Source organism: Pelophylax lessonae (assembly GCF_965119305.1).
Source record: "Pelophylax lessonae genome assembly, chromosome: 4".
Classification (NCBI taxonomy): Eukaryota; Metazoa; Chordata; class Amphibia; order Anura; family Ranidae; genus Pelophylax; species Pelophylax lessonae.
This window is the reverse complement of record NC_138771.1, coordinates 373,986,766-374,007,565: the sequence shown is the minus strand read 5'-3', so window position 1 is coordinate 374,007,565 and position 20,800 is coordinate 373,986,766. Positions and strand designations below refer to the sequence as shown.

General features: G+C 40.0%; 1 protein-coding gene across 1 annotated transcript in view; it reads right to left on the bottom strand.

Moving 5' to 3' along the window:
• LOC309552099 (teneurin-2-like) overlaps nt 1–20,800 on the bottom strand; it is a 1,659,581-nt gene that overhangs the window by 351,083 nt on the left and 1,287,698 nt on the right. The window contains exon 11 of the mRNA XM_082252878.1: nt 3,526–3,720. Within this exon, the coding sequence (XP_082109004.1) occupies nt 3,526–3,720 (195 nt within the window). The remainder of the gene's footprint in view (nt 1–3,525; nt 3,721–20,800) is intronic.

Below are 20,800 nucleotides of genomic sequence, written 5' to 3'. Positions count from 1 at the left end.
TATATACAGGATGCATGCTTACAATTGAAATGATGGTTTTGTTAAACATTGGCTAGATCCAGAATCAATAGCCTTTGTACTAGCTTTTACATATTTCACATACTTCATAAGCAGCCATGATATAGAGTACAATACAGTACCATAAAATATGGAGTATTTTTGAAGATGGTTACAGCGCATTTAAAATGACTGATATGTGCATGCATTTCAGGCACTCATTCTAATATTCTATTGAAAACTCAAAGATAGTGGCCGCATATTGCAAAGTGGCTAATTTACAGTATTAGTGTACAGTTTGCAGTTTACACCACATAAAAGACATGAAAATGAATTTAATACAACCAGAGAGTGCAAAAATCTGGTGCAGCTCTGCATAGAAACCAACCCGTTTTCAGGTTCTTTTGTCACAGCTTAATTAAAGAAACTGAAGTTAGAAGCTGATTGGCTACCATGCAGAGCTCCACCAAATTTTGCACTCTCCAGTTTTAGTAAATCAACCCCATTGTTTTTTTTAACGTAAGAAAAATAATTCTTACTTGTATATGACTTTCTTAGTAATTTGTAGAAACTACTAAACATGACACCTAGCTTTTTTATGTGCTTTTGTATCCTGTTTTTCAGTTTTTTAAAAATGTAACAATGGTTACATATCTTTTCTATGTTTCTCTTATCTGTTATGTTTCTGTCTACTACAATACTTCTTTTTTTTTTAACTGATTTCAAGCATGATGACTAAATAATGTGTACATTTTTTTATTGTATATTTATTAGTGTTTGGCACTATTAGTATTTACAACTTTTTTGGTATGTAAAAAGACTAAACCATTGGAACTGCTTTGAGCTCAATGTGGACTGCATTTTGTTAATGTGAATGTTATTGTATTTACTGTTCGATTGTCACTGTAATTGCTATTGTATTTAGCACCCAAAATTGCTTTTTTAAAAAAAAAGTTTTATGATTAAGAATCAATCCAATATTAACCCAATATCAATTTTGTCTTTGATTTTATTGGAATAAAGTTGTATCCGGACCTCTTAAGGGTGGCGTGGCACTTTAATTTTAATTTGTGTTAAGGTACACTACCCACCAAAGAGACTGTGGAGATCCTCTAGGGCTGGGGTCCCCAACCCCCGAGCCGGTGCTGGGCTGTTGACTGTTTGCAGCCAGGCCGCGAACGCTGCACTTTTAGACGTTCGGCATCAGTGGGCGTGCAGAGAAATTACATTATCTCTACCGCCCGCCCTGCATAACAGCTGTTTCATCCTCACAGCCAGCCACAAACTTAACACTGTCTGAGGTGCAGTGGGTGAGCAGAGAGATGACATCTCTCACTGTTCCACCCTCACTTAGCAAGTGATAATCCGCATCTGGCAAGTGACAATCCACATGTGGTGGCAAGTGACAACCCACTTCTGGTGGCAAGTGACATGGCAAGTGACAATCTGAATCTGTTGGCAATGGACAATCAGCATCTAGTGGCAAGTGACATGGCAAGTGACATGGCAAGGGACAATCCGCATCTGGTGGCAAGTGACGTGTCAAGTGATAATCCACATCAGGTGGCAAGTGGCAATCCGCATCTGGTGAAAAGTGACATGGCAAGTGATAATCCACATCTGGTGGCAAGTGATAATCTGCATCTGGTGGCAAGTGACAATCCTCATCTGGTGGCAAGTGACAATCCGCATCTGGTGGCAAGTGACGTGGCAAGTGACAATCCACATCTGGTGGCAAGTGATGTGGCAAGTTACAATCTGCATCTGGTAGCAAGTGACAATTTGCATCCAGTGGCAAGTGACATGGCAAGTGACAATCCTCATCTGGTGGCAAGTGACAATCCACATCTAGTGGCAAGTGACAATCCGTATCTGGTGAAACGTGACATGGCAAGTGGCAATCCACATCTGGTGGCAAGTGACAATCCGCATCTGGTAGCAATGAACAATCAGCATGTAGTGGAAAGTGACATGGCAAGGGACAACAATCCACATCTGTTGGCAAGTGACGTTTCAAGTGACAATCCACATCTGGTGGCAAGTAACAATCCGCATCTGGGGAAAAGTGACATGGAAAGTGACAATCCACATCTGGTGGTAAAGTGACAATCCGCATCTGGTGGCAAGTGACATGGCAAGTGACAATCCTCATCTGGTGGCAAGTGACAATCCTCATCCGGTGGCAAGTGACGTGGCAAGTGACAATCCACATACGGTGGCAAGTGACATGGCAAGTTACAATCCGCATCTGGTGGCAAGTGACAATCCACATCTGGTGGCAAGTAACAATCCTCATCTGGTGACAAGTGACAATCTGCATCTGGTGGCAATTGACGTGGCAAGTTACAATCCGCATCTGGTGGCAAGTGACAACTCTCATCTGGTGGCAAGTGACATGGCAAGTGACAATCCACATCTGGTGGCAAGTGACATGGCAAGTGACAATCCATATCTAGTGGCAAGTGACAATCTGCATTTGGTGAAAAGTGACATGGCAAGTGAAAATCTGCATCTGGTGGCAAGTGACAATCCGCATCTGGTGGCAAGTGATATGACAAGTGACAATCCGCATCTAGTGGCAAGTGACAATCCTCATCTAGAGGCAAGTGACAATTCACATCTGGTGGCAAGTGAGGTGGCAAGTGACAAGCTGCATCTGGTGTCAGGTGACGGCGGCAAGTGAAAAGCTGCATCTGGAGGCAGGCGACGTGGCAAGTGAAAAGCTGCATCTGGTGGCAGGCAACAGTGGCAAGTGACAAGCTCCATCTAGTGGCAGGCAACACACTCAGGGCTCCCACTGATTCTGGTGAGTTGAACTATTTGATTTTAAATTACAATGTAATCATGGAAATAATGCGCTTTAATCATCCTGACACCATATCAGCTATGGTGTCATGATAGCTGAAGCACTAACACCAGCCGTTGCTCCAACAAATCACTGAAGAAAAACTGCACCCCCCCCCGGGTCTTGGGATAATTTTCAAACACACAGCCAGTCCCCGTGTCAAAAAGGTTGGGGACCACTGCTCTAGGGTGTAGAAGATGCCTGCCAGGGAACCTGATTATTTACATCTACATCAATACTTTAAGATAGTAATACCAATGTGGAAACCCTATGGGTCCAGTGCTATTATTTCCACTGGTTACTTGGTATTTGCAGATTATACAAGATTCTTGTACTTTTTTCACCTTAGAAATGTTTTAGGGCAGGTTAGGTTCACATTAAGGTGCAGTATTTTTTCTATAGGGTACATGCTTTTTCTTACTCACACATGCTAATTTTACTTTATTATTCATTGGTAAATCAGGATTGCCAATGCTTATAAATTAACTTGTAAGTGCAATCATTCCAAAATGTAATAGTATATCATTGTTTTGGCTAAAATCAAGGTCACTGTACTATATTATGAAATTATGACATACAATTATAGTATTTTACTGATAATGATAACTACCATTTCTAAAAAAAACTATATGCATTATCAATAGCACCCAATAATACACAAACACATTTAGAAAGTTATGTACCTTCTTCACAGTTGTCTCCCTTGAACCCTGCAGAGCACACACAGTTTCCTTCAATACAAGAGCCATGTCCATTACATGTAGGGTCTATACACTGGCTACTTGGCACATCACACTCAGCTCCTTTCCAGCCACTGTAGCATATGCAGGTGCCTTTGGAGTACTGTCCATTACCACTGCACAGAACTGGACATGCCGCTGAAATATAAAACACAAATCGTTTTCAATCCATAATGCTCATTCAGGTTTTTAAATATCAAATAAACAGCTGTGGTTATTGATTTCATTCATTGCTTTGTGACCATTAGAAAATATATTCAATTTGAGTAATATAAAAATCCAATCAAATACTGATCTTGGCAGTAGTGCTGGCCTGTATTAAACAGATATAGAAAATCTTTGTGAATGACAAACATGAGTGAAGTGGTGAAATTTTGTATAGCGTGTAAAATGTTTTACAACCAAAACAAATGAAAGATCAAAAACTAACAGCAGAGTAAAATGCACATTAAAAAAAAAATCGTATTACTCAGTTAATGCAGTAAGTTACAGGTAATATAGAAAAAAAACAAAAAAACAAAAAGTAAATCTTAGTGATATGTTACGCTCACCATACACCAGATTGTTTTTTGTCAGTTATAGAAAATTGCAAAGGACTGCTTGTTTAAAAACAGTATTTAAAGCTCAGCAGTTTTCCATTGTAACTCTATTTTCCCAAACGGATAACACTTAAATGTGCGTTCCACAGTTATGAAAAAAGTATAGGTGAGCAACAGATTTCCAGCCATACCTTAACACGTCCATACCTTCAGATGGTGAAAAAGAGACCTACTGACCGCTGTCACACTGACAATTTTGTAGCAATAATTTGTAGCAGATACAGAAACACTCTCCTTAGCATTTTGCTTGTTAGGAAAAACATGAATTGAAATCAGTTAAAGGTTTGTTTCACTGAAATTCCAAGCGATTTGTAGCTCAATTTTTTTGCGGTGTTCAGAGCTAGTGACAGAAATGCCAGCTTCAGCAGCTACTCATGTTATCTAATGAAGCTGCTGATGATCATGACCTATGAGTGCTTTTCAGTTGCCTAAATGAGTAATATAGACAGCAAAAATTCTGTAGCCAGCTACATTTTACCATACAAATTAAGTAAATAAGAAATTTGTAGCTGTTACAAATTGCTGCTACAGAATTTGCTAGTCTTCCTTACTTTTAGGCTTCATTTAGATTTGTTGTTGGAAGGACAGCAAAAAATGTGTGGTTGAGCTATGTTTTTGCCACCAGCCAACCTCCCCCCCCCCTCCCACTTAGGCAGCGGACGGGGATGTTTACATACTGCTGCCACAATGCTTTGTGGCAAAGTTTATCCAAGATATAGCGATTGGCAAGCAGCAAAGCAGGGGTTAAAACACGTGGTGAGGAGGTGTAGTGTCGCTTCCTCACAGCCTGTCAGTAGCCTCTGAAGAGTGATCCAAATGCAGATCGGGCTTTAGACACAAAAGATATTTAGACACATGTAAATCTACCCTTAGGAGAACAGACAATGCTTCAGGCATGTTTTACCTTCATTAAAAAAAATACTTTTATTACCACAATAAAACACAATAAAATAATAAATTTTTATAATGTATTACAAATGCTTATGCTTATAAAATATCACTGGAATTATTTACATGGGGGGGGGGGGGGGGGGTTGAATGACACAAAACACTGCATCTGTTGTAGTATATTGTCATTAGGGTATACAAAACTGAGTTGAGTATGGTTAAAAATATTAATGCACTTTCTTTCATATATGAACTATATTGATTTTTTGCTCACATATATTTAATTATTATAGTATTATATTATTTTATTCACTATTTATATTATCTTCATGATTTTACACATTGGTTTATGCACTTAGATCAATATTGAAACACGCCGATTCATCACCCATACATATTTTTATTTATGATCTTCTGATACTATTTTAGTGATCATTTGTTTTGGATTGGAGGCAGACATACATTTTTTGCGACCTTTATCACATGATGCGATAGTTTGGCTGTTTTTATACTTTACTCCAATTGTTGTGGGGACATTTGGTCTTATATGTCCCAGGCTTACCAGAGATTACGCAAGTTATAAAATTGTACTGTTCTTATTTCATCCATACGTTTTTATTCAGGATTTTATGATATGATGCATTGTTAGCTTTTTTTAGAGCTTTTGAGATTCCATTCTATTAGCGCTGATTCGTTTCTTGCACATTATTTCTGTCAGTATTTGGTGAAAATACTAGAATTGGCTGCTGATGGTTTAGGACTTTGTCCTAATCTCATACTTACAATTTTATTAGCGATCTACCATTCTTAACACATCAACAGCTCACTCTGAGTCCCTCTCATTCTGATACCTAAGTGGCAGCGCATATATCACCTCCTTCTTTTGTTAAAATATTAAAATGTTGGTGGTTCTAAGGGTGCGGTGGGCTTTAACCACTCGCCGACCGCCGCAAGTACATATACTGCAGTGGTCAGCCCCGTGCAGGCAAAGCGACGTATCGCTACGCCGCTTGTTCCCGCCGCTCTGGGGCGTGCTCCCGCTGATGACCTGATTGGGTTCAGAACCGATCAGTCATCAAGTCCAGGCCAATGATTTTTGGCCTGGACCTGTTGATCGGTCCGGCCCAATCAGATTCTGTTCTGTGCCTGTGAACTGTAAACGCAGGCACAGAAAAGACCTGCTCTCCCCTTCCATGATCCTTTTTTGGATTCATCGAGAGGAGAGAGCGATCTAAACTGTGAGTACTGCACCAAGCACACCCACATACACTTAGATAGGCACACTTAACCCCTGACCGCCCCCCCCAGTTAACCCCTACACCCCCTGTCACAACACACACTGTATACTGTATAACTGTATATAGCATTTTCCTATATACCCATAGTGTGACTTGTGACCAGGTTTAGCGCTTGCGGCCATTCCTTTTATACTTAGAACACCCGCCACTCGCCACCAATAAAGATTTAACCCCCTGATCCCCCCCAATAACCCCCAGTTAACCCCTTCCCCCCTGTCACATTGCACACTAATACACACGTAATATAGTGTTTTACTGTATTTTGCATTAGTGTGATTGTGACTTGAGTTAGCGCTAGCGAGTTAGTTTCTGTCCCAAGGAGGTTTAGGGTCCCCGCCACCCCCTGATCCCCCTCTGATCACCCCTACACCCCCTGTCACAACACACACTGTATACAGTATATAGCATTTTCTATATACCCGTATAAGTGTGACTTGTGACCAGGTTTAGCGCTTGCAGCCGTTCCTTTTAGGTTTAGGGTCCCCGCCACCCCCCCAAATAAAGATTTAACCCCCTGATCCCCCCTGATCACCCCCAGTTAACTCCTTCCCCCCTGTCACATTGCACTATAGTGGTTTATGTATGTATTTTTGTATTAGTGTGATTGTGACTTGAGTTATCGCTCGCAAATTATTTTCTGTCCAAAGTAGGTTTAGCGCTGATCCCCAGCACATAGTTAAAAATAACCCCTTGATTACCACACACACACACACACACACACACACACACACACTTCCATTGCTAGTATATTCTTTGAACAGATCAATATCTGATCTGATCAGAACTATACTAGTGTCCCCATAGTTTAGGGTTCCCAAAACGCGGTGTTTGCACCATCAGCACTGATTCCTGCCAGCACCTGCGTTTAACCACTCCGCCCAGCCCACCCCACCCAGGCAAATGTAGTAATCAATAGATTACTGTCACTTACAAAAAACACAAAACCGCTGTGTTAGCAGAGTCAGGCCTGATCCCTGCTAGCATTAGCAGTTTTTTTTGGTAGCGGTTGAAATAGTCCTTCACAACCAGGTGCTTTTTTTACCTGTGAGTCACACTACTGTACCGGTAAATTTAGTTACTAGAATTACCAAACGTTGGTACAGTTGTGCAGAGGCTTACACTATACTGACCATGTCAGATGAGAGCGATGTGGAAGTCTCACTGGCAAAATTAGGGTCAGTATACGAACCTGAAGTGAGCAGCAGCTCCCTGACAGATAGCTCCGACGATGGATGGTCCATGTTAGAATTAGGCGTACCCGGCCCTTATTCTGGAGTTGCTGAAATGCAGCGTTCTCATATGGAGCAGAGTGTCGGTACTAGTGCTACTCATCCTTCTGGTGGCCTGGCAAGCGCCAGCTGCCTAGTATACCCTGGATCTAGTACAACCAGCACTGCAGTAACACTTGGTGATGTGGCGAGTCCCATAAGTGCAGTTGAAGCTGGTGCGGTGGCTAGCACGAGTAGTGGCCCACAGCCACCGCGTATTCGAAGACAGGCCTGTAGAGCCCATAGAGCCCTCCCTGATGCGCTGACATATCCCAATTGGCAACCCACTGATACTACAGCGCCAGTACTTCCCCCATTCACTGCCCAACCTGGAATCCATGTGGAAACAGACAATTTTACGCCCCTGGATTTTTATGAGCTGTTCTTCACGGAAGATCTTTTCAGATCTATTGTGGATCAATCAAATTTATATGCACACCAATTCATCGCCGCCAACCCAAATTCACTTCACTTCACTTCAAATTTCACTTGCCAGACCATCCGGCTGGAAACCTTTAACGGTTCCTTATTTTAAAATCTTTCTGGGCCTTTCCCTGAACATGGGCATAACCAAAAAGAGTGAGTATTTTGCAGCTCTAATTTTTTTTGGAAAATGAAGAAAAAACAGGAAAATGCATTTTGTTTCCTCTTTTTTCAATTTCAAAAACTTTGTGACAAAAAGTGAGATCTGAAAAACACTCAACATGCCTCTCTGCAAATAGCTTAGGGTGTCTACTTTCCGAAAAGTAGGAGTCATTTGGGGGGGGGGGGTTTGTGCTGTCTTGGCATTTCATGGCCTCCAAAACTGTGATAGGTAGTCAAGAGTGAAATCAACAATTTACGCCCTTGGAAAGCCTGAAAGTGGTGATTGATTTTCGGGGTCCTGTACTCAGCTAGACTGCAAAAAAGTCTCACATATGGGGTATCCCTGTACTCAGGAGAAGCAGCAGAATGTATTTTGGGGTGTCATTTCTCATATACCCATGGCATGTATGAGCAATATATCATTTAGTGACAACTTTGTGTAAAAATAAAAAAAATAAAAAATAATAATATATTTCACGGGAACTTGTGGCAAAATACCATGCCTCTCATCAAATAGACTGGGGTGTCTACTTTGCAAAATGGGGTCATTTGGGGGGGGGGGTTGTGTTATCTTGAAATTTTAGGGCCTCGGAAACTGTGACAGGTAGTGCTGAGGTGAAATGCACAATTTACGCCATTAGAAAACCTGAAAGTGGTGATTGGATTTAGGGGTCCTGTAGGGGTCCAGCTAGGCTCCCAAAAAGTCTCACACATGTGGTATCCCTGTACTCAGGAGAAGCATCAGAATGTATTTTGGGGTGTCATTCCACAAAAACCCATGGCATGTGTGAGCAATTTATCTTTTAGTGACAACTTTTTCCGAAACTTGTGGCAAAATATAAAATATTCCATGGACTCACCATGCCTCTCAGCAAATAGCTTGGGGTGTCTAATTTCCAAAATTGGGTCATTTGGAGGGGGGGGGGTTTGTGTTATCTTGACATTTCAGGGCCTCCTAAACCGTTATAGGTAGTGAGAAAATGCAATGAAAAATGTACGCCCTTTGAAATTCTGATAGTGGGGATTGGTTTTCGGGGTCCCGTACACAGCTAGGCTCCCAAAAAGTCTCAAATATGTGGTATCCCTGTACTCAGGAGAAGCAGCAGAATATATTTTGGGGTGTAATTACACATATACCCATGGCATGTGTGAGCAATATATCATTTCAATGACAAATTTGTGTAAAAAAAATAATTTTTTTTTAGTCATTTTTCAAACACCTGTGACAAAAAAATGAAATATTCAATGAGCTCAAAATGCCTCTCAGGACATTCCTTAGGGTGTCTACTTCCAAAAAAGTGGTAATTGGGGGGGGGGGGGGTTCTGTACTACCCTACCATTTTAGCACTTCTTGAAATGAGATAGGCAGTCAGAAATTAAAGCTGCGTAAATTCCAGCATTTACACCATAGTTTGTAGACGCTAAAACTTTTGCGTAAACCAATAAAAATATGCTCATTGAGATTTTTTTTGTCAAAGACATGTAGCTAAATACATTTTGGCCAAAATATATGACATAAATTGAGTATATTGGATATTTTGTAAAAGACAAAGTTGAAAATGTAATTTTTTCCTCAAAATTTTCGCACTTTTTTTATTATTATCACAAAAAATAAAAAGCGCAGAGGTGATCAAATACCACCAAAAGAAAGCTCTGTTTGTGGGAAAAAAATGGCGTAAATTTTGTCTGGGTACAGCATTGCATGACCGCCCAATTTAAAGTTTGTCAGTTAAATTCACGCAGTGCCAAGTTTAAAAAAGGGCCCTGGTCTTTGAGCAGCCAAATCCTCCGGGGCTTAAGTGGTTAAATGGCTCCTGAGTGTCAGGTATGGTCTTTCATTATTATTTTTGTTTTAAGCATTTTTTCACAAAAGAAAATAGCCAGAGAAATAAAGTAAAATAAAAAATGGGGAATGACAACACACAACTAATGATTAAGAAAATGAAAAACTACACAAGCAAAATACAGACTAAATTACCAGGTTATGTAAATTATATATCCTAAATACACCTCTCCCAAACCCCCAAACCCACTAAATACAGAAAAAAAAGAGTACAGTTTTTTCACACAAATTTCAAAAAAGTAACTCTGCTCATTAATTGTCATTTAATGTCACACATAATCACATAGAGAAATCCTTAGTGTAATCATGTAGATACATAGATAGATAGATAGATAGATAGATAGATAGATAGATAGATAGATAGATAGATAGATAGATAGATAGATAGATAGATAGATAGATAGATAGATAGATAGATAGATAGATAGATAGATAGATAGATAGATAGATAGATAGATAGATAGATAGATAGATAGATAGATAGATAGATAGATAGATAGATAGATAGATAGATAGATAGATAGATAGATAGATAGATAGATAGATAGATAGATAGATAGATAGATAGATAGATAGATAGATAGATAGATAGATAGATAGATAGATAGATAGATAGATAGATAGATAGATAGATAGATAGATAGATAGATAGATAGATAGATAGATAGATAGATAGATAGATAGATAGATACAGAATCTCACAAAAGTGAGTACAACCCTCACATTTTTGTAAATATTTTATTATACCTTTTCATGTGACAACACTGAAGAAATGACACTTTGCTACAATGTGAAGTAGTGAGTGTGTGACAGAATCCGGACACTCTGACTGGGTATCTCCGCCAAGAATCTACTTCCTTAGCTCTGGAACTCGACAGTACAAGTTTTGGAATCAAACCAGAATGAACTGTTTATGGAACCAAATTACAGACTTTTATACACTTGAGAAGTAGGTCAGTGACCAGTCAAATATTTACCCAAAACATCATACAATGGTTTGGATAATGAGGTAGGGCTGACCATGATATCATTAACATGCCAATTAACTGAGCACTTAAATCAGCCTAGGCAGAATGCACAGAATGCTAGCAGGCAAACAATAGATGACACAATTAACCACCTGAACAATCAGGGATCTAATTCTAGGTTAGACCCACCGGCATCGAGCTCCCAAAGAACAATAGATATTATTAAAGTGTAAACACATCCCCACAGTAAATAATAGGTTGTAGTGTGAAAGACAGGTGGCTTGAGTTGATGAGATTACCAATAAAGATTGCTCCACACAGACAGTGGCCAGGAGTCTAGCCTGCAGTCCTCTCCCAAAAGCCTCCTAAGTTTGTGACAAGTCTCTTCACTCTTTTAACACAAACCACACATATAGAACCCAGGATAACTGGGGTAACACCAAATGCTGAGTCCGGTGTGGCTGTACAGCGAGTCTGATTAGTGCAGGGGTTCTTGGTCACCCTCTGCCCCTAATAGACACAGGGTGACTTACACATAAGAGGGGCTGGGAAAGCTATGCAAGGAGTCTCCCAAGCTCCCTAAAGCAATCTGGGTTCCACAAGCCCCCCAACCAAAGTGACTCATGTCACAGAGTGTACAGCTTGTATAACAGTGTAAATTTGCTGTCCCCTCAAAATAACTCAACACACAGCCATTAATTGGGCCCAATTAGACATTTTTCATCCCCGGTGTCATGTGACTTGTTAGTGTTACAAGGTCTTAAGTGTGAATGGGGAGCAGGTGTTATCGCTCTCACTCTCTCATACCAGTCACAGGAAGTTCACCATGGCACCTCATGACAAAGAACTCTCTGAGAATCTGAAAAAAAGAATTGTTGCTCTATATAAAGATGGCCTAGGCTATAAGAAGATTGCCAAGACCCTGAAACTGAGCTGCAGCACGGTGGGCCAGACCATACAGTGGTTTAACAGGACATGTTCCACTCAGAACAGGCATCGCCATGGTCGACCAAAAAAGTTCAGTGCACATGCTCAACTTAATTTTCAGAGGTTCTCTTTGGGAAAAAGATGTATGAGTGCTACCAGCATTGCTGCAGAGTTTGAAGGGGTGGGGGGTCAGCCTGTCAGTGCTCAGACCATGCGCCACACACTGCATCTATAGTCTGCAATTAGTCTGTATGGCTGTCCTACCAAAAGGAAGCCTTCTTTAAAGATGGTGCACAAGAAAGTCTACAATCAGTTTGCTGAAGACAAGCAGACTAAGGACATGGATTACTGGAAACATGTCCTGTGGTCTGATGAGACCAAAATAAATGTATTTGGTTCAGATGGTGTCAAGCGTGTGTGGCAGCAACCAAGTGAGGAATACAAAGACAAGTGTGCCATGCCCACAGTCAAGTCAAGTGGTGGGAGTGTCATGGTCTGTGGCTGCATGAGCGCTGGTGACACTGGGGAGCTATAGTTCATTGAGCGAACCATGAATCCCAACATTAACTGTGACATACTGAAGCAGAGCATGATCCCCTTCCTTTAGAGACTTGGCCGCAGGGCAGTATTTCAACATGATAATGATCCCAAACACACCTCCAAGTCGATCACTGCCTTGCTAAAGAAGCTGAATGTAAAGATGATGGATTGGGTCAAGCATGTATCCAGATCTAAACCCTATTGAGCATCTGTGGGACATCCTTAAACAGAAAGTGGAGGAGTGCAAGGTCTCTAAATCCACCAGCCCTTTGATGTCATCATGGAGGAGTGGAAGAGGACTCCAGTGGCAACCTGTGAAGCTCTGGTGAATTCCATGCCCAAGAGGGTTAGGGCAGTGCTGGAAAATAATGGTGGTTACACAAAATATTGACACTTTGGGCTAATTTGGACATTTACACTTAGGGGTGTACTCACTTTTGTTGCAAGCGGTTTAGACATTAATGGCTGTGTGTTGAGTTATTTTGAGGGGACAGCAAATTTACAGTTATACAAGCTTACTTACTACTTTACATTGTAGCAAAGTGTAATTTATTCAGTGTTGTCACATAAAAAGTTATAAAAAAATATTTACAAAAATGTGAAGGGTGTACTTACTTTTGTGAGATAGATAGATAGATAGATAGATAGATAGATAGATAGATAGATAGATAGATAGATAGATAGATAGATAGATAGATAGATAGATAGATAGATAGATAGATAGATAGATAGATAGATAGATAGATAGATAGATAGATAGATAGATAGATAGATAGATAGATAGAAATGTAAAACCTGTGTTGCAATGATATTACCAAAAACCAAATCTGGTAACAGTGACCACTGAATATATGCAATGAATTTGCAAGTTGTTTTCTCATCCATAAATATTTTCATAACATAGCTATAAGACAATACAATAAAGCATTTGAGACACTTTTCTGGTGGCATTGACCAATTAGAAAGTCCTGTACCTAATTCATTAAAGCCTTGTGACAGTTTTCCTTCCAGTGCCGACACATACGACAGACTCAGATAGTTTATGTTCACATTGTGTGGCTATCACTGCCTGTTCAAATATGATGAAACTAGAGGTAATCAAGACCAATTACAAGTTGACCTACAGAAATAGGCCAGATTTATCAGGGGGCAGGGGCTATTGTGTGTTAACTTTATTACTGTGCACCATTTCTTCATTGGTTGTTATGACACAGTCCACTTCACTGGATGCTAGGATGCAGGCTGCCAGTGTCCTAGCAACCAAAGACATGGGGCTGAACTTGGACAGTAGGCTTGGCCAAATGAGGATACTGAGAGACTAATTTCCCATCAGACCTGCCTGCCTTATGATTGAAAGCATACGGCAGTTAATCCACCCACTGCCTTGCGCTGTAATTTAAAAGTAGGTGGACCTGCAGGATAACTACTCTTTAAGGTTTCCCCATTATGCTCTGCCCACCCCACAAATTTCTTGGCTGATGCACCTGTCTGTGTGACATGTGCACTGGCTGAGCAGGGAGCTCAGTAATGTTGATCCTCAGTGTTGGCAACCTCTTGTGACAAAATTGTGTACCTGTTGAATGAATCTGTGTGAATCAGTGCATGAATTTGTTTCAAATGCCAAGAATTGTGGGGTGTGGAGGCACAATGGAATTTTAAGGTTTGTCTACGACACTCTTTATGATTTGCAGTGAGTTGTTCTTGCAAAAAAGCCTCAAAAATTTAAAGCAATTGTGCCCAAGAAAAAAAATATAAAAAATTAAAAAATTCCGACAGCAAGGGGACAAAACATTAAAAATACAAATTCAAATACTAAAAATCCACAAATGTAAAAAATGCATTGAAAATAAAAAAATGTGTATGATGTAAAATGTGCTTAACTTCTATTACCAAGTTTCATTTTTCTGCTTATTACTCTGTATGCATTTATTTGGCAACATTTGACGGGAATGGTGCCAGCTGATTGGAAAAAAGCCAACGCAGTACCATTATTTAAAAAGGGTTCGAGATATATCCCGGGATCTATAGGCCGGTTAGCCTAACATCAGTAGTCTGTAAGATATTGGAGTGGATGATAAGGGACTATATACAAGACTTAAGTAATGAAAACGGTATTATTAGTAGTAATCAGCATGGATTCATGAAGAATTGTTCTTGCCAGACCAATCTATTAACCTTCTATGAAGAAGTGAGCTGCCACCTAGATAAAGGTAAGCCTGTGGATGTGGTGTATCTGGACTTTGCAAAGGCATTTGATAGAGTTCCCCACAAAAGCTTACTGTACAAACTAAGGTATGTAGGTATGGACCAAAGGGTGAGTACCTGGATTGAAAACTGGCTCCAGGGGGCGAGTTCAGAGGGTGGTGATAAATGGGCAGTACCCGGATTGGTCAGGTGTGGAAAGTGGGGTCCCCTAAGGATCTGTCCTGGGACCAATCCTGTTTAATTTATTCATAAAGAACTAGAGGATGGGATAACCAGCACAATCTCGGTATTTGCAGATGATACTAAGCTAATCAGGCCAATATCTTCTATTCAGGATGTGGTAACTTTACAAGCAGACCTGAACAAAATAATGGGGTGGGAAACTACATGGCAGATGATGTTTATGGTTGAAAAATGTAAGGTAATGCACTTGAGAGTCAGAAATACGAATGCAAGTTACTCGCTAGGGGGTGAACCTCTGAAAGAGTCTAATATAGAAAAGGACCCAGGGGTCCTAGTAGACAACGGGCTTAGCAATGGCATGCAATGCCAAGCTGCTGCAAGCAAAGCCAACAGAATATTGGCATTCTCTGGAGGGGATTCACTCCAGAGATAAAGCAATTATTCTCCCACTCTACAAGACTCTGGTCCAGCCACATCTTGAATATGCCGTCCAGTTCTGGGCACTGGTCCTCATAAAGGACCAGTGCCCAGTCCCCTGTAGTGACGCCACTGTTGAGATGAATAGGGGAATCCTTTCCCACTGTGTTATTGTATTCTGAAAGCCAGGAGATTCCCCCCCACTGTCAGAATGCATAGATAAGCAGCCACTGATTGAGCAGCTTTTATTTGAAAGGGCGATTGAACAGAAGTCAATCAGTAGATACACACATCCACACATGGATCGATATTTAGCTGGTCCTCGGTGAACCAAATACATTTCACCCCATCTATGGCCACCTTAACCACTTAACGCAAACTGACGTAGACCTACGTTGGCTGACTTTAAGTGGTTTTACCGGGATGATGCCTCTACCTAGAGGCATCATCTTTGTACCGTTGTTTAGAGCTGGCGGTCGGCTTTCTGGCGGTAATGACCGATGTGGCTCGGGAGCCGCTCGATTGTTACCCCGGCGAGCAGGAGGGGACGTCCCTCCCCCTCCCGCAGCCCTCCGCGGCTCTGCCCGGGTCTCCAGTCCCACAGGCTGGATGGAGTCCATGATCTAAGCCAGATGTGGCTTCGATTGGGTCTCCTATGACGTAACCCGGAGGCGGCGTCTATGACGTCACATCCGGGTTACTCGGCTGCTAAAGGCGGCAGATTCAAAAAGTGACTGTATTCAAAAATGCCGTTTTCGGCGTTTTGAATACATGGAAGTGTAGTAGAGGGATCTAGGGTCTTTTAGACACAGATTCCTCCATAAAGAGTACCTGTCACTGCATATTGCTGTCACAAGGGTTGTTTACATTGCTTGTGACAGCAATAAAAGTGATTTTTTTTTAAAACCAGTGTTAAAATGTAAAAAAAAAAATAAAATAAGTAGGAAAAAAATTTTTAGCCGCCCCAGTCGCCGTGAGCTTGCGCACTAAAGAAAACGTATATAAAGTCGCGGCGTAAATGAAATTGCTATTCAAACCACACATGTGAGGTATCGTCTTGATCACCAGAGCTACACTCATCTTTCACAATATCATCTTTCGCAATATACAAACAAATGGGCTAACTTTACTGTTTAGCTTTTTAAATGCAGTGAAATATGATTTTTCGTAATTTTTCCCCAAAAAAATGGCGTTTGAAAGACTGCTGCGCAAATACCGCGAGACAAAAAATATTGAAATTACCACCATTTTATTCTCCAGAGTCTTCGCTAAAAAATATATTCATAATGTTTGGGGGTTCTAATTAGTTTTCTAGCAAAAAAAATACTGATTTTAACTTGTAAACAAAAACTGCCAAAAATATGCTCTGTCTTGAAGTGGTTAAAGCAGACATTCACTTCAAAACAAACAAAAAAAAAAAAATAAACTTTTCAACTTTTCCCCTTTGCATTTCTTCTCTTTCTCTCTCTAAAGAGTATGAAAGCTGATTTTTTTTTTTTGTGTGTGTGTTTGGTCAATTTAGAAAACAAAAAACATGCTTAGGGCAAACATAGATGTATACCTTAACGAAAAACCAAAAAAAAAACAAAAGCGCAGACTCAAAGGACTTCTCGGTCTTTTTGTGACATCACTTTTCTATGTTAGTTTCTAAAAGAAGGCTCAGCAGAGATTGTCATTGATCATCACAATCATGCATTTGCATTGAGCAATCTCTGCTCTCCATTGCCTGCATTATGGTGTACAGTAACACAGCCTCCAGGACTGTGTAGTGAAGTTTTGAAGTGTATGGTCATTACATTGTCTAGAGGTGGTGACAGGATTATGTCATTGGAGCAGCTAGGTGCAGAAGGGAGGCAGGGAGTGTTGTTTTTAAATTAGTTCACCTTATTCATTTTTTATGACACATGACACATTTGAAGAAATGGGTCAAAACATCAAGATTGTCAGAGGGCACAACCTCAGGCAATAATGATGTGTTGACCCATTTTTTTAAAGATAAGTCACTAATTATATATAGAGAGAGAAAGAAAGCTATAGCGAGAGATTTATGTTTACTGATGGCACACATTTGGACAAAAAAATTTCAGATTTTGTTTCATATTTGCTTTGGATTTTCTTGAAATGTAGTAGGTGTAACTAACTGTACATAATTTTGATATTTAAAGGACCTCATACTTCATAGTTATTGGTAAATTCTGTTAGCAGGATAGATCAGACCTGAAATTAGGCTTTGCATGGGCAGGTTTTGCAACAGAAAGTATATTCCACAAGCAAACATACTCACAAAAAAAAAAAAAAAAAAAACACACTTCAAGAACTGCCGATCCTGATACAAGAGATTCATGCAAGAATTTCAGAGGACAAAAAACTCATCAGGTGTGTCAAATCCCTGACATTCAGAAACCATGAGGGGAAAGCCACACACGCTGACTTAAGCACTAAAGTATGGATGCTTTAATTAATCCGGGGTGATTTTAATTGCTTCAGTTAAGTGGAAATCGGGTTAAAAATGATGCAGTGCATGCTGAGGTGTGTTAAAACATGACATATGAGTTGAAGAAATCGATAAATTAAAAGTGCACAGATGTTTTAATTAAACCCAAGGAAGTTAAACAACATCACTTGAGACTTTTAAGGCCTATGATTAATTCAATTAATTTAAAATACCTGTAGTGAGAGGATGCCTCTGTTTTGAGAGTTAAAAAATGTATTTTTTTCTTTTTCAAAAGATAAATATATCAGCTCTTATAAATACAAAATGTTGTAACTATAAATACTGTAACTTTTAACAAGTATGTGACTATTCCAGGGGTTTATAAAATGAATCCAATAGATTTGGCAGACAATATCCTCTTTAAATTCCTAGGTACTGTAAATAGCCTTTGACTTAAGAAGTGTAAAACTAAACATCAGGTGATGCATGCAAAACATGGAAAAGGAAGCAAACTTTTGGTCTGTGTAACTCATTGGGGCTCATTTCCACTTAATGTTGGGGAGTGTCCTTTTATGACAAGTACTAACTTCTCAGCACCTTTCTTCACATTTAGAGAACATAGATACCCCCCACCCATATCCCACAAAGGAATGATTATAGTCTGGCAAACTAATGAGCAGGACTAGACAGTGTTACCTGGACAACAATCAAAGAAGTTTGAATGGTAAACCCAAACCCTATTGAAATCAATAGGAGCCAAATCTGTCAAACTAAAAATGCTTATTTTCTGGGCTAATAGGTAAGGAGGTGTCAAAAAGGAGCATGGGGGATGGGTACTACCCTGGCAAACATGGACCAATGGGGATCTGCAGGCAAGGGGCTCATCAAAGTCTGGAAGCTCTCTCCACATGAATGAGTATTGGGTGCATAGTACTGCTGCTCATTCACAAAAATTAAACATAGAAATAAAGTAATCCAAACATTTGACAAGTCCTTTATTTAAAAAAAAAAGGCCAATACATAGCTCATCTATCATCAATCGGGATGCCCACTATCGATGACTTGAAGACAGAAAAAACAATCCGACAATCCTCCGCACATGATCCAAAGGGTTGAGGGTTGGGGATAAGGGTGACACTATTGCCCAAATATGGCCATGTGCCCATATTTAGCAATGAAGTAGGGCTCCATTCCCCACACATTTGCTTAGGTGGCTGGGGATTCTCAGACATGTAAGTGAATGGACCCAAGGATGTCAGTGATTTGTAAAGACACAGCAGCTACAAGCAGGCACTGCTTTCTTGAAAAACACTGATAACCAGAATAATAGTGACATCATTGCCAAAATATGGCCCATTTGGCTACATTTAAGCATTGATGTAACCTGCTCCATTCTCTGCCCATTTGTAAGTAAATTAGACCAGATGACATCAGTTTCAACCCCACACTTTTGGCCTCTTAATGTGATAGATACAATAGATTGATAGATTTTTTCCCACTGTGTGACCTGTTCAGAACAGGTTGCCTGGTGAAAAGTAATGCAGTTTTACATTTTTAGCATTACATATTTGTATTATGCATTTGAAGAAACAAAAATCTGGCAATAAATATTGGCATCATGGGCTTTCATTATGTTTTTCAAGCATCAGTAATTTTCTATATATAGTTACTATTTAGAAACAGATAATATATTTTGAAAAGTATTTGAGTGCTGCATTATAAATGTATTAACACTAGAGAAGGACTAACAATATGTTTTCTAGGATTAATAGGTTGGGATTGGAATTATACATACTGTATTTTAAGAAGCAGGAGATAAGGAAATTGCATGTTTCTACTACCATTTGCATATTAATTTTGTCTAGGTTTATTAAAATAAATAATTATACATAAAAGAAATTCATAGTTTAAGAATTAAAAATTAAATAAATTTAGATTTGAGTTTGCATATAATGTACTGTATATGGATTTACTAAACAGACTCAAAAAAAAAAAAAAATGGGTTGTGGAACTTCATAAAATAAACAGGAAGTGCATCTATCTAGTGCAATAAAATGCTTTATAAAAAATTCAGACAAGAAATAAAAAGTAATTCAACTCACATGCTCCTAATCAGATATAGCATCATGGTACACAGCCAAGTACTGCAGGGAAGGAGATCCTGTGAGACAAATGCTTGCTAGAGGAGTACTCCTGCTCCTTCACCCCAGGCTTCTGTGTAAGCTTGGTTAGAACAGCTTTCCTCTACACCAGTTGAAAACTCCCTATTATAGCTTATCTCGACTGGCAGTTAATTCTCCGGCCGGGGCTCATACCGCCCACTTCTACTCAGGACACGGAATGTTAATGTGTTTGTCATAGTGACATTATTTTGGGATTGTTCCCACTTTTTCAAGCCTCCAAGAGGTGAAACATCTTCACTATCAGGAAGTCTCAAAGTTTGCATGTCAGAATGGCTAGGGATTTCACCACAGTGGCTGGGTTTTGGAGGTTCCAACAGCCTTAACAGTAGCAACACCACCACCACCACCACCATTTAGCAGGAACAATATGTGCTCTTAATTTCATAAATATATGCTCTGTCACAGATAAAGAGACTTATCTCCATGTGGCTAACAGGTAGAAGCCAAGGTGTATAGTAAGGTGTATCAAAGTGTACAGAAGGCATTTAGGATCCAAGCCTAGTTCATTTCGAAAATGTTTAGGTAGTGTTCCCTGTCTATTGACAAACAGATGTGTCTGTTGCTCACCACCAGTCTGGTTACACTTGCACTCACACCAGGGCAGACCAGCACCTCTAGAGCTTGTTCTGCAAGGTCCAGTCACCGTTCCATCTTAGACACCCAGTAGTCCATGATGTCTTTCTTCACTTCTAAGGTTGTTGGCATCAAACATACATGTTCACCACAATGGACAAGGCATGCTTGTAAATTCCTCTTTCTTCAGGCAACCCATTGCTGCCTTAAGAAATTTTCCAATGCCTCAGTTAGATGTCCCCTGCTGTTAGTGGTTCTACTGCTGCTGCCTGCTTGTCCACCCTGTGTATCAGAGCTGCGACCGGTG